This window comes from Salvia miltiorrhiza, chromosome 8 (assembly GCF_028751815.1).
Source record: "Salvia miltiorrhiza cultivar Shanhuang (shh) chromosome 8, IMPLAD_Smil_shh, whole genome shotgun sequence".
In the NCBI taxonomy this organism is placed as follows: domain Eukaryota; kingdom Viridiplantae; phylum Streptophyta; class Magnoliopsida; order Lamiales; family Lamiaceae; genus Salvia; species Salvia miltiorrhiza.
The window spans coordinates 29,744,257-29,769,591 of NC_080394.1; the positions used below are offsets into that span (position 1 = coordinate 29,744,257).

A 25,335-nucleotide genomic window follows, 5' to 3' on the forward strand; every position below is an offset into this window, starting at 1 on the left:
ATAATTGGTTAATCTGTCAATGGCCTCCTGTTCACTATCTCTCACTTCCCTTCGCCATTTAAACTCCCACTCCCAAGTCCCCTTTTCCCATCTCCCACACTCCCCAATAGTTGCTCTCTTATTGGCGGCTAACTGAAAAAGTCTTGGAAAGGCATTCCGAAGAGGCCTCGATCCAACCCAGATGTGTTCCCAGAACAGAGTTTGATAACCATTCCCAAGCTTTCTTCTAAAGTTTTCCAAAAACCATCTTCCTGAAGCCCCTCCACCCGCTGTCACCACTTTTGACCACCACCCTGTTCTTTTCCTCCTAGGGCCTCTAAGACTGAAACCCTCCTCATCCCACCCGATGTCACCATACAGAGATCTAACAACTCTAGTCCACAACTTCTCCCCTCCTTCCCAAAATCGCCATAACCATTTTAACACCAAAGCATGATTAAGCCACTCAATATTCAAAAGCCCCAAACCTCCCTCTTCTTTACTATGACAAAGATCAGACCACCTAATCCACGAAATGCATTCCGAATCCGCTCCCCCCCCCCATAAAAACTTACCAAGCACAGACTGCAGGGCTTTTCACCGAGGCTTTGGGGATCAAGGAAAAGGAGAGCTGATACACCGGAATAGCTTGAAGTACGGCTTTCACCAAGGTGACTCGGCCAGCAAGAGACAGTTTCAAATTTTTCCAACTGTTGATTCGCTTCTTGACTTTTTCGACGAGGTAGTTCCAGTTAGTAATACTTTTGAGTTTCCCCCCAACTTTGATCCCAAGGAACTTGAAAGGAAGACAGCCCACTGGACATTGTAACACCGAGGCCATCCTCTCCAATCTGTCGTCTTCAACACTCACCCCCATCAAACTACTTTTTTGGAAGTTCACTTTGAGTCCCGACAATAACTCAAAAAACTTCAAAGCAAACTTGATCGCCTCTGCATTTTCTTCACCATCTGAAAACACAAAAATGGTATCGTCTGCGTATTGTAAATGCGAGATCATCACTTTATCTTTACCCACCAAAGCCGGCTGAATAAGGTCCGCAGACACCGCTTTGTCGACAATCGCATGCAAACCTTCTGCAACCACAAGGAAAAGAAAAGGAGAAAGTGGGTCTCCTTGTCGTAGTCCTCTTTCCAACTGAAACTCACCCGCCGAAGAACCATTAATAAGAACATTTGCAGAGGCAAAAGATAAACAACCTTTGATCCACTTCCTCCACTTAATATCAAAGTTGAACCTCTCAAGCATGATATCCAAAAAATCCCATTCCACCGAGTCGTACGCCTTAGCGAAATCAATTTTGAAGAAAATCCGACCTTTTCTGGTGCTCTTAGCTTCCTCAATCATCTCGTGTAACACCACCACTCCGTCAAGAATAAAACGACCGCTCAAGAAGGCACTTTGATTTTCTGAAATAATGGAGTTAAGAACTGTTCTCATCCTTCCTGCCAAAGTTTTTGCAATAACTTTATACATGCTACTGATTAGAGAAATAGGTCTGAAGTCTTCCAGAAAACCACAATCCTCCTTCTTTGGAATCAGCACAATAAAGGACGAGTTGCATTCCCTCGGAATCTTTCCATTTTCATGGAATTCATTCATCACCCGCATAAAATCCTTTTTGATGATCTCCCACGAAGATTTCCAAAAACTGAGATTAAAACCGTCCGGCCCCGGGCTCTTGTTGCCTTCACAGCTCCAAACTGCATTTTTAATCTCTTCTTCAGTAAAAGGTCTAATCAGTTCCAGTTTGTCCTCCTGTGACAACTTTTTGTCGGCAAAATCCACCGGTATTTCTGGTAGAGTTCTTCTCATTCTCCTGAAGAATTTACTGAAATATTCTGTAACTTTGCCTTTGATGATCACGGGGTCGTCCACCCAGCTGTTATCGAGCATGAGCCCTGAGATTTCGTTTTTCTTTCGTCGACTGACGATGGCTTTATGGAAAAATTTTGAATTAAGATCACCTTCGGTAAGCCACCGTACCTTTGCTTTTTGCTCCAACAGGCTGTTCTTATTTTTTGTCTGCAAGAAAAGATTTGCATTAGCCTCATTTCTCCTGCTGATCTCGGAGTCGTCAAGGCCCTTGGCCTCGTCAATCAAATCCAGTCTCTGAATTTCCTCTTTCCAGAACTTAATCGAGGAGTCTAAATTCCCAAAGGAAACTCGATTCCAATCCTTCAGAGCGCATCTCAACGCCTTCAATTTTTCTTTGAAGACATAACAACCCCATCCAGAGACTGTAGTCTCTGTCCACACTTTCTGGATTAAGGTGTCGAAATCCGGGTGAGATCTCCAGGCGTTGATGAAACGGAAAGGTTTTGGGCCCCAATCAACCACCTTTGTTGAGAGAACAATAGGGCAATGGTCGGAAACAGATCTTTGCAGACATCGGCCTTGAGTCGAGGGCCAGATTCTCAGCCATGACTCGTTAACCAAGAATCTGTCTAACTTGCTCTTGCAGCCTCCATTTGCCTGAAACCACGTGAAGCTTCTGCCCTGTGTTCGAATCTCCACTAAATCACTTTCTCGGATGAAAGTGTCAAACTGCCTCATATCCGCTCTTCCATAATTCTCGCCGCTCCCCACTCTTTCCCGCGCTTCTCTGACCGCATTGAAGTCACCTAATATACAGAGACTAATGTCCTTGTTCTGCTCAACAATGGACTTCAGTTTGTCCCAAAGGTCCGCCTTCTCCGCCGACTCCACAGGAGCATAGACGTTGACAAAACACAGTCCGATCGCCCCTTGAGAGTCTCTTCCATTCACAATAACGGCTCCCGGCATATCCCACCAACTGGTAACCACGAACTTATCCTTATTCCAAGCACAGAGAATCCCTCCCGATCTCCCTTCTGAATTTCTAAAGGCCGTTTCAAAGTTGTGCCTACCCCACCATGAATTACAGATACTCTCATCCCATCTCACCAATTTAGTTTCTTGGATGAAGCATAAATCAACTTTCTGATTCCCAATAATATCTTTAACGTCTCTCTTTTTCACTGAACTCCCCAAGCCTCTAACATTGTAAGATAATAAAATCATTAAAAACAATTCTCACCATCTCCCAGTGTTACCTTTGTCTTCTCTTGTGAAGTAATTTGTTCTGCCATCTCAATGTCAGTTAAGGTGCTGGAGAAGCCCAATTTCTTTCCAAAATTCCAAATCTTCAAGCCTTCCTCAATCAATCTTCCTCCTTCCTGATCTGTGAGTTTGTCAATGGCCCGACCTCCTTCATTCCCTTCTTGAAGATGGTCCTCCTCAATATGTGCAATGAACTCCCCCCACCTCTTCTTTTCTTGGGAAAGAATTTGAGAATTATGCTGTTTATTTTTCTTTTTCTTGCCTTGATTTCTGCTGTCCGTTCCCCTAAGTCTCTGTTCTTTCCTGAACACAACTCCGCCTGCATCGCTGCGTGTGTCTTTCGCCATTTGCTTTTGTGTCTGAATCTCCTGATTCCTCTCTTCTCCGGTTTCGTGCGATCTTTCTTCCGCTTGGTGAGCCTCCACCATCTTGGGAGGTTGACGCCGCTCCAGTTTCTCCTTTGCTTCAAGACGAGAACCCGGATTGTTCAAACTGAAATCAGCTTCCATTTCTTCATCTGAATTTTCCAACCTTATTTCCCCAATTTTTGCAGCTAGGTTTTGCTTGTTGGAAATCTGATTCTGGAGGTAGCCGAGGTGACTGGTTTTCGTTCCAAAGATCCAGATCCCCTTTATTCGACCCATCATGAGTTGGATTTTCGATTTCCTTCGAGAGGTGGCCCACGTCCTCCAAATGGGCCGATAAACGTGATTGAGAGACCAATTCAATTGGTTCAGAAAATGGGCCGACACGCCCCAAAAAGTGTGGCCCACTTTGTTGGCCCTTTTCACCAAGACAGCTCGGATTGTAATTCGAATTCGCCTTTCTTGGTTCCTCCACAGCCGTCAGCAAATGATTTTCCTTGGGAAGTGTAGGACCGTTAGAATCTCTTCCAGAAATCGAGGAGTCGAGAACCTGTTCGACTGTCTCCGCCGCCTCAGAATCATCGGAACCGAAACCTTGATCGATGAAGGCATCCGCCGGAGAGTTTGAGGGAGCCTCCCATGACCAATCAGAATCAGAGTCTTCTTCCGTCCCTCGCCTGATCTCGCCTTCTTCTGCCTCCGTAAGTCCGAAAGTTTCTTCGACTCGAATTTTGAAAGCCGCACCAGCGATTTTACAATTGAGCACTCTGTCAATCGAAGAAATGCCCGTTGAGATTTGTACATTGGCAACATCAAGTCTTTCTCTAAGTTTAGTTTTATCCTCGATTTTCAGAACCATCCCCATTTTGGCGCATGCATGATCGAAGAATCTTGTGTTCCATGCGTTGAGGGGGACCCCCGTCCATTTGGTCCACACCACACGCGACTGGTTAACATCGATGTATTTCCATGGACGAACCCATTGGAACCAGAATTTCTTCCACTCCTCCATCTCCTCAAACGCTTCCGATACGGACTTTTCGCTAGTTCCCTGAAGCAGCACCAGATTTCCACCAAGCGACGTAACCTTAAGCCTTCCGGTACACTCACTATTAATTTCCTCCTTGACCTCCTCCCATGCAAACTCAGATTTGATGTATCCCGTAAAAGATCCCTTGAGCCACTGGAGTTCCGCCTCCGAAGGTTGAAAAACAACTTCTTCCTCAGGCATCCAGCCGATGTACTTTTGCTTCCTCTCATCCTTTTTCCCTGTTAAGACTTCGCGAAAAGACACTCCTTCTTTCCTTTGGCTGTGCGCAAGCGTTTCTGCAAAATCACGAGTCCCCTGCGTCTTGGTCTCTTTCACGACATTCTTAACCGAATGATCCTCTCTGGCTCTCTCGAATTTCGGCTTAAAAACTCTCATTTTAAAACTACCGATCCAAAGAGTGTTCAGGTCCTCTAAAAGCTTCTCTGGGTTCTTCACCTCTGCGAATCTGACAAACCCAAAAGGCTTACCTTTAAGGTCTCTTTTAGCAGGACAGAAGACGTCAACCGTATCCATAATCGTGCCAAACTTCCGTTTCAGAAACTCAATGCTACAATCCTCTGGAATGTTATTGAAGAAGAACGTCGTAAGATTCTGATAGCTTCCGTCCGGAGATCTTCTTTCAGACTCGGAACCGTAATGTCCCCAACCTCTAGTCTTGCCGGTTCTCCCATCAGCTCTGTCATGGGAATGTTTAGGAACCCACCTGCGGTTAAAGGAATTTTCGTGCCTCACCGGAAGTCGCTCGGAAAAAGGTCGCACAACCCCCCGTTTCCTCACCACTCTCCATTCTCTCTCACTCTCCATCTTTTTTGAAAGCTCTATAATCCCGGATCGAGGGAGTATAATATATATAAGTTACTCGAACGAATATAACATTAATATACATTTTTTAAGTTTCAAGTTGTACAGTTAATTCAACCGATCCAAACTCCTAAAACTAAATCATCCAAACTTTTAAAAAATATCAACCGATCCGAACCAAAATTCTCCTTCCAACCGATCCGATCCAAACCATACTTAAACTTCGATTTCAATTTGGTTTTCGGTTTATGCAAACTTTGATATAATATTTAAATTTTTAATTTTAGAAACGTATTTCCTGTCAATGAGAATTTTGTAACAAAATATGTTAAACCAACCTTAACTCAAATATTAACCATAAATATAAAATTTACCTATCCATTGACCAATTTCAATTATGAAAAAATTGTAATTATATATATATATATATATATACATATATATATATATAGGGGAATGCTAAAATAAGAACGCTTATTAAAATATAAATTAAGAACCATTTCCAGCCCTTAGATCATCAAGATCTACGGTTGATTCATCACCTTGTTGGATATATCCATGGTCATGAGTTCGAATCCCAAAGGTAGCAAAAAATTATTTTTTCGATATTCATACCTTTATACAGTTCTTTATTGAATAAGGGTGGTTTATTGAATAACCGCCCCCTATATATATATATATATATATATATATATATATATATATATATATATATATTATAACTTATTAAATTAAAAAACTTCGGTCGGTTCGGTTTCATCTAAATTTTTTAAACACAAAACCGATCCGACCAAAAAAATTCGATTTTTCTAAAATTAGAACCGATCCAAAATCAAAATAATTCAAAACCGAACCAAACCGATCAAATATCAGTGGTTCGGTTCGGTTATTTGGATCCGGTTCGGTTTTGCTCACCCCTACAGTTAATAACAATATAATGCTCCAACGAATTTTACATTAATATGTAGAATATATACATCAACTTATTCCAACTAATTAGTTAACATCTGAGTTTCAATTACTTATCCCAAATCTAATTTTTTTTTAATAATCATTCATTCTTTTTTTAAATTTTTTTTAATTAATTTTCAATAAAAATAATTTATGAATATATCTAAGATTTATAGTTTATAATTTTGATTTAGATATTACATTATTCTAATAATTTTTTTAACAGATTTGCAGTTCACAGGTGATCAAATAAAAAACTTAACATTGGTTGAAATTGAGAAGTTATTTATTACTAATTTCACCAGTTTAACCAATTTTTCTGGCATGTCGTTATCAAATGAAACTGTCATATCTGATTCAGAGAATCTACTGATATTAGAAGAGATGTCTTACAACATGGAAGAAATTAAAGAAGACAACGTTAAACTATATGTCTATATTCATCTTTGACAGATGAGCAAAGAATGATTTATGAAAAAATTCGTTATTTTGGAGTATTTAGGTTGTGATTAATTGTCTTCCTTTGTATAGAAAATGAATGAGTACTCATTTGATAAAGTACATTTGATTTCAAATATACATATTATATATAATAATTTTTTCATAAAAAATAGGCAAATGCTTCTGGTTCGGATACAGAAGAAACCAAAGAATTTGCAGAATGGATATTGAAAATAGATGACATAGACGTAATGAATAATGCATTTGACCCATAAATGTTTAAGAATAGAGCTATCTTGGCCCCCACCAATGAGATGGTTGATACGATAAATGATGACGTCATATCTTTAATATCTATCAAAGAAAGGGTTTGCCTAAGTTCAAACAGCATTCGCAAAGAAGATGGACAAGTGGACCTTGATGAACAGGCATTCTCGGATGAATATCTAAACACGATCAAGTGTTCAGGATTGCCGAGTCATGAAATTAAGAGGGATGCATAATCATGCTTTTTAGATATATTGATCCATCTAATGAGCTTTGCAATGACACAAGGATAATAGTAACTAAACTTGGGGAACGCGTAATTGAAGGCAAACTCATTTCAGAAAAAAATGCGGGCAAATAGTTTCCTATAGCTGGAATGATTATGAGTCCATCAGATTTCACTAAATTTTCAGTTCGGATTTTAGAGAAGGCAATTCTTTGTGAGTGTTTGTTTTGCTATGAAAATAAATAAAAATCAGGGACAATCTGTTTCAAATTTAGAATTATACCTACCGAAATCTATTTTTAGTCATTGACAACTCGACGTGTCAAATTTAATAATTTATTCAAACTTTGATAATTTAAGTCATTAATGATTTTTTTTTCTTATTTTTTCAGTTACTGGTTCCAGCTACATGCATCTTTTAGGGGGTGAATCCAACAATTACGGAAGTGACGTCAGTAACATCTGGATCGACGGGCACTAGCAACCTGAAACCACAAGCAACGTTAAAGCCCTCCGATGAGCCCTGGTAGGGGTGTCGATGGAAGGGTCTCAGACGCTCAAGTTAGTGAATTGATATAAATAATAAATGTAAGTAACGTAATAAAATAAATACTCCCTCCGTCCATGAAAAAGAGTCCCAGTTCCCCTCTTTTTTTTGTCCACGAAAAAGAGACATGTTTCACTTTTTTGACAAAAGTACCCTTATTTTGTTTCACAAATTACTTGTATTGCCATTGTTGGGCCCACCACAAACCTACTTTAAACACTCCTAATTAATTGAGATAATTAGCTGCAACAATTAATTAACCTAAAAAAAGTGTCAAATTAAAAGTACTCCCAACCCCAATTAATTCATTTTATATGGCTGAAATTAATAACCCAACCTCCTGCTATTATTTCTCACACTTGGTTAAAATTTCATTCACCTCTCAAACTTAGGGTTTGAGGGCACCGCATCACTTCCCTCTCTGAAAACCCTAAGTTCTCTAGTTCGATCGCTCCGATTCTCCCGTTCGATAGCTTCGATTCATTCACCCGTTCGATCGCTCCGATTCTCCTTCACTTCCTCTCCGATTCCTCATCGCCGATCACCCCTGCGCGATGGGTGAACAAACTTCTCTCACTTCTCTCTGTAAATTTGGTGATTCTACCGAAGAATCACCGGATCCGTTGCCATCTCCGATGAATCTCTGTAAATCCGGTGATTTCACCGATTATTCACTGGATTCGATGATGGTGCCTCGATTTTTCGGTGATACGGCGCCGCTGACGATGTCCGAACCCTCGTTTTTAGATGTGGTGACTGCGACCCACACTGAAGATATGTCCTTTCCGTCTTGGGCTTTGGAGCTGGACATTGTCGTGCCGGAAACCCCCAAGATCTGGTGGCCGTGGATGGAGAATCGGAGCGAGATCTGGCCGTGGATGGCTTCATCCAGGATGAAGAAGGCCGGCCATTGGATACGGTAGTGCCTGAAACGGAGGGAGATCTGGCCGTGGATGGCTTCGTCTAGGATGAAGAAGGTCGGCCATTGGATACGGTGGTGCCTGAAACGGAGGGAGATCTGGCCGTAGATGGCTTCTTCCAGGATGAAGAAGACCGACCACTTGATACGGTGGTGCCGAAACCTTTTGATAACTGGAGGGGCTGGAGCAACGAGAGAAGGATTTGGTACCTTCGATTGCTATCTCGCTACTGCCCGACGGCCTTAGACCTAATCTAATCAGGTGATTCTGTTCCTTATTTGCTTATGGGTTGGTGGTGGCTGGTGATGCCTTGCATGTCTTATTTGTTGGTGTTTATTGGTGTTTGATGGCTGGTGATGCCTCTGATTCCCTATCTGTTGGTGTTTGGTGGCTGGTGATGCCTTGCATTCATTATTTCTTGTTGTTGGTTTGCTTTTGATGCTTTTCCTGTCCTATTTTACTAAATTAATTGGCTGAAAATAATCTAAATGATGAAGCATTAGGAGGTTGCAGCCACCACTAGGTTTTCCCTAGTTTAGGAGGTTCCCCTATGTTTGTTATGTTGGCTGAAATAAATGACCCTGTGATGACAACAATTTCATAATGTCTGAGGGTGCAGCTCCTGTAATTCTAGCCACCACTATGTATTTCCTAGTTTAGGATGTTGAATTCAGGGCTGAATTGGTGTCAATGATGCAAAAAAAACATGTTTTCAAAAAGCTGAGTCATTACAAAAATGTTTACAAACATATAATGCAGAGTTTGAGTTTGTAAACATTCTAGAACAAAAAATTGTCAACATTACTTGCTAATCCATCAAAACAACCTGCTGTAGTCTGTCAACTAGTTGATCAAGGTTGTAGATTGTGCCTTGTTCAATTTGTCGCTGCCTTAACTCATCCAAACAGTCTCTTACAAGTTGTTCTTCCACCTCCAAACATTCTGGGAGAACTCCAAGTCTTGAGAGTCTCTCCTTATTGATATGTGGAATGTTGTAGTTGTTGTTGCCCCTGCATTTTATGATTTCATGGTAGCAACCCTGTAGTGTGAGGAAAACGTTGTTTAACTTATGTGGCTCAAGCTCTTCAAATGGATCTTTCACGTTCTTGAGCAAATCATCTACACAATTAGCCAACTTGTCATCTTGTAGTGACTGAATTGCCCTCAAAAATCCTAGATCATTCACATTTGTATCCGGCGAGTTCGACGGTTGGCATATCAGTTGGATATTAAATCCATCTGATGTGGCAAGCAACTAGAAAGTCAGGGTCTGAACCCTTAATGTGGGGCTTCGCATTGTCTTGTTGTATAATTATATGCCTGCTTGCACCACGAGGCCACTTGGCCTTAATTGTTGGAATAATCTGAACATGGGGTAAGTATAAGAATATGCTAAATGATGAAGCATATAATGCATTCTGATAGTTAAAAACATAGTCTAAAAACTCACTTGGTTGATGAAAACATCTTTGCTCACTTTCTTTGTGATTGCCTGGATTGGCTTTGTTTCCAACGTCCCTTTCAATCTGTTTTTGTTGTTCCTAACAGCCGGCTCAACCGTAGTGAATGGGAATATCCCAAACTTACCATAAAAAATCATTTTACCTTCATTGTCATATTGTGGCCTTGAAACCACACAAATGAACATGATTTTCTCAATAAATCTTTTAGATTTGCATGCTCTATATGGCTCTATTTCATCCGGCAGCAGGTAGTACCTATCCGATGTTTTGGTTAAATAAAACCATTTTTCATCTATGTGTATTGTGTTATACATAGGCTGAAATTTGATTCTCCCATTTGCACTAATTGCACTTAATTGACTAAGGCTCCAAGTGAGCCTACTTAACCTATTTTGAAGTGTTAGAAGAGGTTTAACTGCATTGGTATGTGCTCTAATCTTTTTTTCCTTTATCCACACTCCAACCAAGCTTTTACTAACTTCAAGCTTGCTTGCCATTTTCCTTATAGTTGACCTCTCTAGAACGGATAGTTGTTTTAATTTTTCTACGTCGAGTACCTTTTTATTGCTGTGTGTTGATCCTTTTTTCATCGAAATGAGTTGTACAGGCCTTCCCATCATCTTTTGTGCGCGTGCTGCTGTCCATAGTCGCTAGACCGTCCTCACATCGATCTGGAAACGAGCTGCTGCCTCTTTCTTTGCGCCATGTCGAAGCTTGAAGTCGTTGTTGTTCTGAAGCAGCCACTGTGCAACATTGTTCCTTTCAATTTCAGACATGTTGGCTCTTTTCCTTTTGTCTGCCATCTTTTCTTTCTCTTCTTTACTTTTTCAGTTTTTGATGTAAATGGAGTATTTAGGCTTTAAATGCTCTTGTATTTATTGATGTAAGTGGAGCAAAAAACAATTTGAATTTAGCTCCAATTCGCTGAAATGAATTCTGAAATTTTATGTGGGAAATGAAATTTGGCTCTTTTGTTTCACTTGATTTGTCTTTGTGCCTTTCGAAATTTGTGCAACATTATTTAATTTTAATTTTAATTTTAATTTTCGAAATCAGTGTTAATGAAATGAAATCTGATGCCATACACTTTAAATTGTTGGAAATGAAATCTGAATTTTAATGAATCCTTAATTACAATGAAATCAGTGATAAATTAACAGAATTTTTAATTGAAACGAAATCAGTGAATGATTCTTAATTAAAATCTGAACTAAAATTAATTCTAAATTAAAATGTTGAATAATTAATTCAAGTTTTTTAATAAGGTTAAATTATTGCCATCAAAAGTTAATTGAGGATTAGAGAGCTTTAATAGTCATATTAGCACTACCCCTATAAATTTACTTCTCTCTCCACTTACACCTACTTTAACAACTTTCTTAAAACACGTGCTGAACCCCAAATGGGACTCTTTTTCATGGACGAAGGGAGTAAATGATAGAGAGAAGATAGTAATAAATGGTATATCTGGAAGATCAGGGTGTTCCAATAGTCGGAGTTAGAGCTAATGAGCGATGTGGAATGTGGGGCGACGGATGTCTGGGCTAGCAGGGCTAGTCGGGCGATCGGAACCCTAGAGTGTTGTCAACGTGGAGACGGAACGGAAGAGCAGGGAGTGCAGGAGAGAACGAGAGGAAGAGATCGTGTGCGAGTGCGAGAGTGGATATGAATGATTGTGGATGTCATGATTGCGTTAGTGAGTTAGTATATATAGGTTACGGGCCTGCAGGGAGGCGACTAGGGTTAGGGTTTGCTGGAATGCTCCTTGAAACCCTAGCGGTTCCGACTTCTTAGGAAACGATATTCCGTGACTCTTGTCTGACCTAGTCACCAAGTAACTGTTGAGTTTAGGGTTTTTCCTAGTGAGTTCATGTATTTCCCGCATATGGGCCTACTTTGGACCTTATGCTATGAATGTGGTATGGATCGCTTTACCGGGCTGGCCTTTAGGCCGTATAGTTTCAGCTTATACGAATTTTACCCATTACAATGACAGGGTGCAGCATGCGCCGCAGGGCTGCGCTGTTGCACGTGCCTCAGGGCTGCGCTGCGCAGTCGAGCACTTCCGGGCAGGGCTACGCTGTTGCGCGAGCCTCCGGGCTGCGCTGACGTGCGTGCCTCCGGGCTGCGCCGACGCTCTGGCCTCCGAGCTGCTCTACTCTGGCCTCCGTGCTGCTCTGCTCTAACCTCCGAGCTGCTCTGCTCTGGCCTCTGAGCTCTTGTTGCTCTGTCTGCCGAGACGAGCTGGGCGCCTGAGGCTGCGCAGATCGCTTTACCGGGCTGGCCCGTTGGGCAGTATAGTTTCGGCTTATACGAATTTTACCCATTACACATCTAATTTAGGTACGCTTCAAGGTTGAAACTCTGCTTACATATAAATATTATAAGACATTTAAATTAGATCAATTTCAAATAAATATTACAGCTTTTTACTTTAAAACAATTTTATTAAATTCTCTATTTTAGTGAAAAGAAATTAATGAAACAAAAAAATATAGTATTAAAAATTTTATAAATTTATATTTTAATAGATCTCGTCACTTACTAGTTCTTTTTACAAGGATATATCATATCATATATTGCATAGTTAATATGCAACTTGATAAATAGAAAATGGACTATTATTAACTTCAACCACTACTAAAAAAAACGCTCATACATAACGGTAATTTTCCGTTATCTATGTACCAAAAAAAACGTTATATATAGTGGTGTTATGTATGAGGGCGCTCATATATAACGGTAATATACCGTTATCTATACTATGTATACATAACGGTACTATAAGGATACATAACACATAGAATACCGTTGTGTATGAATGTAATACATAACGGTAAAATCTGTTATAAAATGTATTTTTTCCGTTATGCATTGTAACTATACATAACGGCTTTTTATATTTTACATAACGATTAATTACCGTTTTTGTATGATAGCAAATATAACAGTTTTTTACCGTTATAAAACTTATTTTTTCCATCATAAAATATATTTTTTATATATTTTATTCTCGTTAAACATAACGATTTTTTTGTATTTTACATAACGGTCATTTCCGTTATGTATTTTCAAATGCACAATTCAAGCATATTTTTTTTTCCTGTTTTTATAATTTTCTAAATACAAATTATACAATATACAATATCATCAAATACTATATAAACAATTAATTATTGTACTAAAATTATCATCCGAAGATATTAAATTATGTCAAGTACAATAGTTCTATCTAGAGTCAAAATAGAACAAAAATAACAAAAAAATATATAATCACAGCGTGATCTTTTGAAATTCTTCAAGCCATGCACTCAGCAAATGTATAATCAATCCTTATTATTTCTCATCCTCTGCTACTTGTGGTAAAGCTTCCTCAGCCTTCATCTTCTCAGGAACAAAATCTAAGAGCATGAAAAACGTCAATGCGAATTTTTTTTAAGAAAGAATGAACTACACATATATATATCCTTGTAGACTATATTTCACATGATTGTAAGCATCTATATATAAACATCCATCAGTTATTTAGGCCCAAGCACTGAAAACCCACAGATAACTCATCCATCTAGCCTCCTCCAATCATATTAGTTTATTGCTCAGTGTTACCTATATATAACAGACACTACCAACCACAAAAATATTCTAAGCATAGTAACCTAGCTTATAAATTACTATAAGCTTCCTGCAGAACCATGGGAAATCACACTAAACTCTCCTATTATAGGTTCTTCTTTAAGTAATTAAATCAATAAAATCAATTAAATTTGAAAGGACTAGAGAAATATGAAGATCATCACAAGTTTACCTAATTTTTCAATGCGAAAAAGCATAAAGAAACTGAGCTTAGCAGATGATAAAACTATAGCTTCATCCAAGTGACAGTAAGAAACTACAAGCTTGTGTGCCACAGATTTTTTTTCCCTAATATAAACTATATTAAGCTTATGATGCGCTTCCTTCTAATCTCATTCAAACGACAACTTCTATTTAAATCATTATTTCGCCTCAAATTTTGAACGAAAGTAAAGCTAATATGAAGACAATAACTTTTTCTTTCCAGAAGTAACCTCACAGATCAACTCAATGTTGGTTTAAAACAATTACTCCTACTGTTTTTTTCGTCGTATGTATAATGCTGCTTATTTATGTCTTACCTGTAACCCCATTCATTGTCATACCACGAAACGACCCTGACAAAGTTCCCGTTAAGAGCGATTCCAGCCTTAGCGTCGAAAATGCTCGACCTACCATCCAATAACCAAGTAACACATGTGTAAATAATCATACAATTGTTATACTGATTCTTGAGTTGAGGAAGGAATGCATACCTGGAGTCACCGATAAAGTCGGTAGACACAACATCATCTTCTGTGTAACCAGGATCCCCTTCAAGTTAGTTTCGGATTCCTCCCTGTATAGTAAGGAAAAGGAGAGACACAAGAGATGATGAGGCTGCCTTCACAATATGAAACAATGTTGACAAGACACTAAAGATTTATTACTAGATTGCAGCTTTAATTTCATCATAAGAAGCTGCCTTTGCGAGCCTTGCAGTAAGATCAACGACTGAAACATCAACAGTTGGAACACGGAAAGCCATCCCAGTAAGCTTTCCATTTAGGGCAGGAAGCACCTTTCCAACAGCCTGTAAAACCAATCACCCCATCATTGATTGATCGTATCGTAAAAGCTATTATACACAGCAGGGATGTGTGCAGTTGTTGCGAACTAATCATTAATCCTAGAAATTGTTATAAAGACACTCAAATATCAAATACAAGAACCTATAAGTTAAAAGGGTTTAGAAGTTCACTGAGCTTCACTAAATTTCTCGTGAGCTATAATTTAGCTAGTAGCATGTTGACCAGAAAAGCATTTGAATTTCAGAGCATATCTTTAACATATATCTTATAGTTCAATATACTGAACTAATTGTTGGAAATGTATTTCTAAAGTAATGCTCATTAAACAGATTTAGAAAGTCAAGAAATATGGTAAAACATGATCCTACTTCATAACTTGAGAGTGCATCTCATGCTACCTTTGCAGCTCCAGTGCTGCTGGGGATAATGTTGAATGAAGCAGCTCTTCCACCTCTCCAGTCCTTCATTGAAGGCCCATCAACAGTCTTCTGGGTAGCTGAATTACATTAAAACAACATCGCCCATAATTTTACACTCATGTTAAAAAGTTTTTAAGTAGGGCAAAAGAACTCGACTAGTTGGTAAAGCTTACCAGTGATAGAGTGGACAGTAGTCATCAACCCCTCAACAATACCGAACCTGTCGTTTATGACCTGCAATATTAGAAATCATTAGATTATTTTCCTGTCTTCGATGCGATCTATTTAAAATTTACTGCAGCGGCACTTCCTCATAGTTCTCTGCATCCGCGGCGGCGGCGGCACATGTGCATTTTCTCAACCATAAAAAGATCAATAGGCTCTTCAGGCTTGCGGATGCAGAGAACCTGCAACATCATGAGTAATCGCAACTGAGGATTTCATCATGTGCTCCTTGCTATCATCGAATCTCTGAAAAATAGAGATTTAATACATTAACTATAATAAAGAACTGGAGCAGAGTAACCTCCAAAATTTTGCACTTCCTTCTTCTATACATCCATCAACTGATCGATACAACCCTAGAAACGAGATGAGAAGATTTTGTTTCATTTTGAGATCAGGATACCATAATCAAGTTTCCAGAAGGAATGGCCTTCGAAGATCAACCAACTGCCCCTTTCCTATCATCTACAGACTAGATAAACACAAACATATCTGTTATCAGCACAAAAAAAAAAAAAAAAAAGAGAACTGGTTGAGCAGCAGAAGCGGAAAACCTAACCTTAATTTCACAACTGTTAAATGCTACATAGTTCATACGAGAAGTAAGGTTAAGTCAAATCCCAAAATCAGTCAGACCACACTGGTGCAACCCATGAGGCTAATAAATCACAATATCAAGATAAAATAGGCAAATAAAATCTTATTAAATGCCTGCATACACACTGACCTGGAAGAGTAAAAATGTTAAAGCAACAAGGTAAATGCAGATTTAGGAAAACTTTCATAAATTCAAATAAACTAGACGAATTTAGTTCAAATAAACTAGACGAATTCGGTTCAAATAAACTGGACGAATTTAGATGACAACAAACCCTAGACACTAATTTTTAGATGCCAATATATGTAAATCGAGAGATTGAGGAAAATTTTACCAGAGAGAATCGGAGAAATCGGACACTAATTTAGCTCCGGCTGGCGAGGCCGGCTCGCGGTGGCCGTCTGAACTCTGGGGGAGGCAGGGGCGCGGCTGGACCCTGGGGCGACTGGAAAGGCCAGGCAGGGGCTCAGCCCTATGCGCGACTGCGCGGTGCAGTCTCTGCAAGGAGGGGTGGCAGGGGGCGCACGGCTGAAGCGAGGGCGGCGCGCGGTGGCAGGTAGAAGGGACGGAGCCGGCGAAGGCAGACGCCGGGGGGGGGGGGGGGGGGGGGCGGGGGGGGGCAAATTGAGTCCAAGGAAGAAGATGATTTGGTGATTTGGGCGGGAGGGTTATATTTAGTTTTTAGAAGAATAATTTTGTTTTTAAAAAAAATAAAAAAAATAAAAAAAAAAAATCATAGATAACAGTAGGGAATAACGGTTACAACTACCGTTATAAATTACGCTCAAACATAACAGTATTCTTAACGCTGAAACAATCGTTGTTGAATCCATGCTCATACATAACGATTGGGTTAACGGTTCAGTAGCACTGTTATATATATCATAAATAGATAACGCTATTACGTAACACTTAATTTGATACTGTTATAAATACATTTAGATAACAGTACATACATAACAGAGATCCATAAAACCGTTATGTATATTCAAAAGTGCGCTCATACATAACGGTTTTTGACCAAAACCGTTATGTATGAACCGTTATCCTTATTTTGATTTTTAGTAGTGAACAGAGTTCCATAGTCATACGTGCGATGCACGATACACGATAATTATTATCGTAATAATTAAAATAAAAAATACAAATATATAATTAAATTAAAAAATAAAAGAAAATTAAATATATTAAATGAGATTATATATTAGGGTAAATATCATATTAAACCTTGAACTATTTCCATTTTATCAAAAATACCCTGAAAGTTTTAAAATGCTCTCTAAACCCTCAAAGTATTAAAGTTTTATCAAATATATCCCGCATTTATTTTTCGGTCACCATAAATATGACGTGGCTCGTCGGATGACACCGTGTAATTTAAATTTTATTTTTTTTAATCCATGTCATTTTTTTAAATCCATGTCATCCACTCAGTCTCTCTCTCAACGGTTCCTCTCCTCCTCTCTACCGTCTCTCTCTCTCTTTGTTCTTAGTAATATCCTTCTTCCACAAACACACACATACACACGCAGTCAAACACAACAACATACACACACACTTGCCGACACAGACTGGCGGCAGCGCCTCCTCACTCCCCGGTGAAGGTTGCCGCCTCTCCGGCCACCCACGACTCTCACCTCTCACCCTTTATCTATCTCCATCTTCCCTTTTTCACCCTACACACGCACAGCCACCGCCTTCTCAAACGTCCGGCTGACAACAGCGGCTGGCCGCCGCTGTTGCCTCGCCCTCAATTCTCGGCGACTGCAGCGGCCGGCGAGCCCTAATTTCAGTCGTCGCCGCTTGTATATCAAGCAGCAGCGCCGCCTGAAACCCTAGGCCCCAAATTGTGGCCACGATTCTCTCCCTCGACTCTACCTCCTTTGACTTCCGGCGAGCAGCAGCGAACCCCTGCCGTCGTCTGCAACCTTTCGGAGACCGACGGGCACGGCGACTCAGCGTGCTGCAGCGCCTCCGACGATGAGAGCGAGTTCGACTGGGAGTCGAGATCGTCGACCGAGGTCTCGGCGCCAGTGGACGCATGGGCAAAGCGGGCATCGGCGACCTGGATCTCGATCTTGGGCGGATTGTTGGGGAAATTGAACTTGGCGTTGCCCAGATCTCCGCCGAAGGCACGCGCCGCCTTCTCCGCCATGGTCAATCGGCGGCGGCGACCTGGATCTCGGCAGTAGAGGGCGGCGGCGACCTGGATCTCGGCAGTAGTTGGGAGAAATGGTGGCTTCTGATTTTGTGATTTTCAGTTGGACCTTTGATTGGATGTGTTTGATTGCAGTGGAATTTTGAAGGTAAGAAGAGAGAGAGAGCTTTGGACAGGGAGAGACAGAGACGGTAGAGAAAGGGGGAGAAAACGCAGAGAGTGAGATGGAGAGCAGGATGACATGGCTTAAAAAATAGAATATAAAATGACATGGATTAAAAAAAATAGAATTTAAATTACACGGTGTCATCCGGCGAGCCACGTCATATTTCTGGTGATCGAAAAATAAATGCGGGATATATTTGATAAAACTTTAATACTTTGAGGGTTTAGAGAGCATTTTAAAACTTTCAGGGTATTTTTGATAAAATGGAAATAGTTCAAGGTTTAATATGATATTTACCCTATATATTAATATAATATTTCTTAAAGAAAATTATAAAATTACTTAATAAAAATAAGTACATAATGCCCTATTAATAGTTTTTTATATAAAATAAATAGAAAAATACTTCCTCTGTCCCATTTATAATGGGATTTTACTGTTCGGCACGGAGATTAAGAAGAGTAGAATTAAGGGAATTAGATGTGTAGTGTTATTTTAATTAAAACACACACAGTCACACACACTCCCTCTCTCTCTGCCTCACCGGTACACGGCGGCGACGGCGGCTCCTCTCCGTCCCCCCCGTCCTCTCTCTCCCTTCCCTCTCTCCATGGCAGAAACCAAACAAAAATTAAAAATTCTTCCCAAAATTGAAGAAATTGCAGAAACCAAATCGAAGAAACCAAACAAATTTTTCAGAAACCAAACAAATTTTTCAGAAACTAGATCGAAATTAATTCCAAACAAGTTTCGAAATTAAATCCCCAAATCGGAGCCCTATATTCCCAAATCCACAAATCGGAGCCCTAGAAAAGGGCGGCGCGCTGGAGGAAGGAGAAGATGGACGGCGGACGTGGACGACGTGGAAGGACGACGCGAGATGAAGGAGAAGATGAACGGCGCGCTGGAGGAAGGAGAAGATGAACGGCACGCCTCTTCTTCTTGTCGGCGGCGACGCGAGTGCGACCTTGTGGTGGGGGGCGCGGTGGCGGTGGAGGCGACGGACGATGGTGTTTGAAGAGAGAAGGGAGGTAGGCGGCGACTGGTAGGGGGGAGGAGAGAGAGAAAGAGAGAGAGAGAGAATAGAGTTAGGCGGTGGAGTATGATTTATTTAAGGGTAATTAGGGAGTATTTTAATGCTTAATCCACCCCTTATTTTTTCCCAAAAATGAAACGTGTCATGAATAATGGGACAACTCAAAAAGGAAAGTGTGCCATGAATAATGGGACGGAGGGAGTATAATTTAAAAAATTTAAATATTTAAATTAAGAAAAAAAGGAAAAGAATAAAAATGTTTAAAATAAGATTTAAAATTTCAAGGAAAATATTGTAATTTAAAAATACAAATTATCTAATATAAGTATCATAACTTGTTCATTTTCCATTTTTTACATGTCATATATCAAAATAACATATTTTATTTAAAATACAATTAAATAAAAATGAAAAAATGTGCTCCTTCTATCCTCTCTCTCGCCTTTGTCGGAACTTTTCAGTAACTTAGATTTTCTTTATCACTTTCGTTAGAACATTTCCCACAATTAGTCAATTCGAGCCAGTTATTGAAGTATAAAGTATTCTCTGAGATTCATCTATCCACATCAGGTTTCAAAATTCACTACATTGGTCGAGACAAACAAGAAACCTGCAAAGATCCTGTTAAAATGTAAAAGAAAAAAAGAAAAGAAAAGAAAAACTAATAAGTGCAGATTGTTAGAATTACTAGTTGTTATTTTGCTTAGATTAGTTGCTAGTTAGTTTATTAAAGAGTATATACATCACTTCTTGTATTTTGTAATTACTTTTTACACAAAGTAGTCTACAAAAGATTTATCTCAAGTTTTTTTTTTTTGAAACCAGATTTATCTCAAGTTTTCAGTTCTCCTTCTCCTTCATCGTCTATGATATCTCTTTATATTGTTTCAATATTTTCAACAGATCCCTTTGCTATAAGAGACGAAAGTAAGATTTGGAGATCCATTTCCCCGTTTAGATTTCACTGTTGCTTCAACTTGGGATGAATTGAATAAATTGTTAGGTTTTGTATTAAGAATTTCTGAAAAGATTTTAGTGGCATTTCAGATCATTTTATCCAAGCATTTCTTGAAATAATATGAGATGCCTGTATTGAACATTCATTGCCTAATCGTATTTTTAGACATCAATGATTTGGTTTTTCTAAGCCGGACTCAAGCAAATTCAGTAGAAATGCCCATCAAATTTTCAAATCTTGTCATCAGATATTAGTACAAAATGAATTTATATTAAGCAACTAATTGAAATGATGAGGTAATTACGAGCTCAACAATTTTGCTCCTCAAATTCTATTCCGGTTGAAAAATACCTCATATTAGATGTGCAGGTTCTTGGTTATTTACTTCTCAAGTGACGTTGGAGTCAATGGAAGACGGTATCATGGCTTATGGGTCTCGTGGTTGCATTCTGCAGCAACCTTCCCGGAGCTGCGTCCTAACCTCCCAAACGAGCTCAGCGACGACAAACTCTTGAAGCTGCTGCTCCCTTCACCAAGATTAACTGATATTCTTGTTCTTGGCTTTGCAGTAGTAGGCTCCAACTCGATTTTGGTGTCGATTTTGGTCTTGGCGACAGCTAGTCGAGTGATGCTGCTTCGGCAGAAGGGGCAGACAGGAATCTTGGAAGAGGAATTAGGTTTGCTGTGACAGCAGAGGGCTAGAACACAATGGGCACACATCTCATGACTGCAGTTTTGCACCTCAATTGTACACACCTGCTCGAAGCAAATGCAGCATAGCTCCGCATCTCCACCCTGCATTGTATGTCAAACACCCTTCACACTAAAACCATATTGAAATAGCTTCAGAGAAACCTTCTGTATAATAGGCTTTACAAGAACTAAGATATCTATTTAAATGCAATGTGTCTTTTATATAGTTTTGCCGTTTCTCTTATTAATTTTGAGTTTATTTTTTCTCCTGCATACCATACTGGATTAGCATAAGGGTATTTCAACAAGCCATTTATGAAGTTGAGCAAGTACAATGTCAAATTCACTGTAGTGTTTAGTCATCTTATTTACCTCAAATTCATCATCAATTCCTACGGAATCTGGGAGTGGTTGAGCAGTACATGGTGTTTCGGTCAAGATTGCCTTTTCTCTCTTTTTGTTGGCTTCGATCAGGGCTTTCTCCAGCAAGGATTTTGCATCGGGATTGAGCTCACTAATGAACTTCAATGGTGATGGCCAAGTTAGAGGCTCTGGGGCCAAAGGGTTCAACAAAGCAGCACACGCATCATGTTTGTGCTTCACAGCAACCATATACGGTATTCTCCTGCAGAGACACCATATCATTTAATCGAGCTTTCACTTAGACAGAGGCAGCAGGATATTGATAGAACCAACTGCATGTATCAATTGCACGCACACAATAAAGGCAGCCAAAGGAAAGAATTAGACGAGGTTTCAGTTTAAGATCGAACTACGTGTTCAGTTTAAGCTTCACCCAAACATTCTATCCAAACAGCTCTAGCAACTCTTTGTATAAACATTGATTGCTCTTTAAAGAAATGGATCAAGGTTCACAAAAACATTAATTTGCATTTCATAGTGAAGGATATGCATTCCTCACCCAGAAGAATCTCTTTGAAGTCTATCAGCACCGCGGGCAAGCAATTCCCGAACACAGTCCAATGAGCCTCCGCGAGCAGCCAGATGCAGAGGTGTGCTACCAGGATAGCTGCAATCACATCAGTCACTTATACTGAAACACTCTCAAAGAGCTAGTGAAAATGAGACTAAGTGATACCTATATCCACCAGTGGAAGCACAAACCAGCGCCCCGCTGCTTAATAGAATGTGAACGCATTCTGAGCGCCTTTGCCGGGAAGCTAAGTGCAACGGGGTTGCACCACTGCCATCTCTTATATTAACAAATCTTGAAAATCCCCTGACCCACAAAGCAATCCAAAGAATAAACTGATAAAACAAACACACACACAAAAAAGTTGGAATTCAAGACAAAATCCGTGAAAAATAGAGAGTTACCAAGATTGAGCAACAGGGGTAGAATTGCCAGCGGAAAGGATCAATTGGAGGCAATCTGAGTGACCATAATAAGCTGCATAATGCAAACAGGTTCTCCCACATAATGTATCAAACAACAAAACCTGCAAATAACACCACCAAAATAAATGCATCTTTTCAAACACAAAAAATCAAAAATGAAAAAAGAAATGAAAAGTTGTCGTACATTAGCTCCTGCTTGAATAAGCCTTTCCACGCACGAGGACTTGCCATGAATTGCAGCTAACATCAATGGAGTCTAAGCAAATAACAACACACAAACAACAATTTCCATATTTAGTAAACAGAAGAGAACACTGAATTCGAATCAAACTTAATTAATTAAAATAACGATGGCCGAAAAAATGACCAAAAAACAGAACTCGTAAGAAAACGATCGACAATTATATGAGACCTGTTTGTGCCGATTCAAGATATCTGGATTCCCAAACCGATCTAAAAGAACAGAGAGTACCTAACAGAAAAACGCAAAATTCAGACAAATCAAACAACTCTCTGGTCTCGAAACACAATCGAGAAAGCATGGCGACGTCAATCAAGCAACAAAAGTGAGAGAGACGAAAGAAGCGCACCTCCACCCGCCCGTTCGCAGCTGCCACGTGGAGCGCGGAGAGGCGTCCGTGAACGGTTTTGAGCGTCAACAAATTTGGGTCTTGGGCGGCAAGCGCTTGGACGGTGTCGACCTCTCCGTTTTGAACTGCGTTGAACAGCTCAGTGTCTTCGAGCTCACTGCAGCTGAGGCCCTGCCCCATTTTCCGAGACTCGCATTCACGATCGGCCACCCACCACGGCGGAGGAAGGGCGGCGTGGTGGTGGCGCTGCTGTTGGGAGTGAATGTGTGATGATAGTGGAACGGAGGGGACACAAGCGATGAAAAGTAGGAAAGGTATTGGAGTTTGGGCTGCCCGCAGGATTCCGGGCACCAACTTTCTGCGTTTTCGGGCAGATTGCGGATTTAATTTAGGGCACCTCGAAAAATTATACGGACTTTCCGGATTAAAGCCAATCAAATTAAAATATTCGATTTTTGACCTAATGCTGGAATCTCGATTTTTATTAACTGAAAAATCGATCACGCTCTTCTTCTCATTCAAAATTTCAAAGTTGTGATGATTAGATATTATATCATTATCACCGAATTAAGTTTAAATATTCGTAATGTGTAAATAGTGTCTCTACATATCCGGATTTTCCAGATTCAAATGGTATACTAATGCACCTTTGATTTGTTAACACCGGAGTCAAAATTTAGAATTTCCACTTTTATTAAATTATTATAATAAAAAAATATTCATTTTTATAAAATTATTGTGTTTATGCTTAAATTGATTAAATTATTTTTAATGTCTCAATCAATGTAGAAATAGGTCAATCAATGTAGAAATAGGTTACCGCCCGAAGGTTGCGGCAACCTACTTTTTCAGCCGACGACTTACTGTTTTTTGTAGCAAATTAAAAATTTCAATCAAAAAAATAGCTTGTCGGTCGAAAAAGGAGGTTGCCGTCCGGGCGGCAACCTACTTTGCCGACATCATATAATTTTTTCTTACACTTTTCTTACATAAAAAAAGTGGGCAAACCCATCAAATCCAATGCCAATTTCGACTCTTCAGTTTAATTTGAGCATAGGATCAAGTTTTTATAAAAGAGGGTATTTTTAATTAGAAGTTATAAATATGAACATTTTTACCCATTAACAGAAATGCACAATATCATATACTCATTTCATCCACAAAAATATTTTTTTTTACCATTTTGAAACATGCATACAAATTAGTCTCTTGTTATTTTCAACCATTTTCTACCAAATGATGGATCATTTTTCCATTCACAATATAATTAATTATTATTAACACTAACTTTTAAATGATCTCCACTCACAATACACTCAATTATTTTTATTAAAACATGTGACGTACTCTTCTATGACTATTTTTTATAGATAAATAGAGTACTAACTAACTAATTTATTTTTATTAAAGTAAAATATTTCTAATAATATACTATATAAAGATATATATGACGTATAATAAGATACATAAAAATGATACACATGAAGAACCTGACAAATTAGGAAATAACTTGATATGTTTGCATGTTTGTAATTCATAGAATAACTTGATTAAAAGTCTAGTTGTTGTTAGCATTAATTGTTGACAACATTAGAAGGGATTCAATATCACTCAATAAGAAGAATTATATTCAATGTATTCATATATCTTTATTATAAAATTGATTTTTAGAACACACATACAATTACAATTAATTAATATTGTAGTATAAAATTATTTTATTATGCGTACTTTATTTTATATTATTTTTTTATCTTCATACGATAATATTGAATTGATTCTATCAAATATTTCTATATTTGCAAAACCAACAAAACTTTCAATCCGTCGTGCCACCTCCAACGCCGCGTCGCCGATCCCCTCGCTGCTGCTGTCGTCGGCTTTCTCTCTTGTTGCCGTCGACAGATCTGGACATTTTGGAGCTCGATTTTGCGTCCGCCGCCTCCTCCAACTTCGAATCTCCGTTGCGCCGCCGCCTCCGGTTGCTTCTTCATCGTCGTCCCTCGCGCTGTCTTCTCCGCCTGCGAATTGCCGTCATGCCGCCTCATCCGGCTGCGACGACAGATCTGCTCATCTGCTGCAAATCTGTTCCATTTCCACCTACACCAGCGAGTTGTTGCCGCTGCTGGTTATAGTCAAAGGCGGCGAAGATGGCAAATTGAGGAATTTGCAACGAAAATTACTCCAAATTGGGGATTTAGGGTTAAGGTTTAGAGTTATGTGTTGCGACTTATTCTTGGAAAATAACTAGCTCTTCTACGAAAATGTTTTGATTGTTTTCAAATCGTGCTTTTGCAGTTCTGCTTGCATTTGAATTGAACCAAATTAAGTTTTTCATCCTTGTTTACTTTTGTCATTATTTTGAAATTTTGTACC

General features: G+C 39.3%; 1 protein-coding gene and 1 pseudogene across 1 annotated transcript; both read right to left on the reverse strand.

Annotated features, from left to right (window-relative positions):
• Window positions 1-13,269: 13,269 nt before the first annotated feature.
• On the reverse strand, window positions 13,270-16,594 carry LOC130997572 (glyceraldehyde-3-phosphate dehydrogenase, cytosolic-like; annotated as a pseudogene).
• A 3,928-nt stretch (window positions 16,595-20,522) lies between these two features.
• LOC130997573 (putative E3 ubiquitin-protein ligase XBAT31) lies at window positions 20,523-23,477 on the reverse strand. Its single transcript, XM_057922937.1, has 8 exons — window positions 22,960-23,477; window positions 22,782-22,841; window positions 22,554-22,625; window positions 22,349-22,470; window positions 22,110-22,250; window positions 21,933-22,040; window positions 21,383-21,635; window positions 20,523-21,112 (listed from the first exon to the last, which is right to left on the reverse strand). The coding sequence occupies exons 1-8, from the start codon at window positions 23,137-23,139 to the stop codon at window positions 20,738-20,740; spliced, it is 1,311 nt and encodes a 436-aa protein (XP_057778920.1). The 5' UTR covers window positions 23,140-23,477; the 3' UTR covers window positions 20,523-20,737.
• Window positions 23,478-25,335: the final 1,858 nt, after the last annotated feature.

Excerpts from the sequence above, each read along its gene's own strand:
- LOC130997573 (XM_057922937.1), bottom strand. The coding sequence starts at position 23,139 with ATGGGGCAGGGCCTCAGCTGCAGTGAGCTCGAAGACACTGAGCTGTTC. Across the intron at positions 22,251-22,348 it reads ACCCCTGTTGCTCAATCTTG|GGGATTTTCAAGATTTGTTA; the intron begins GTAACTCTCTAT and ends TTTGTGGGTCAG. Across the intron at positions 22,041-22,109 it reads GCTTCCACTGGTGGATATAG|CTATCCTGGTAGCACACCTC; the intron begins GTATCACTTAGT and ends ATGTGATTGCAG.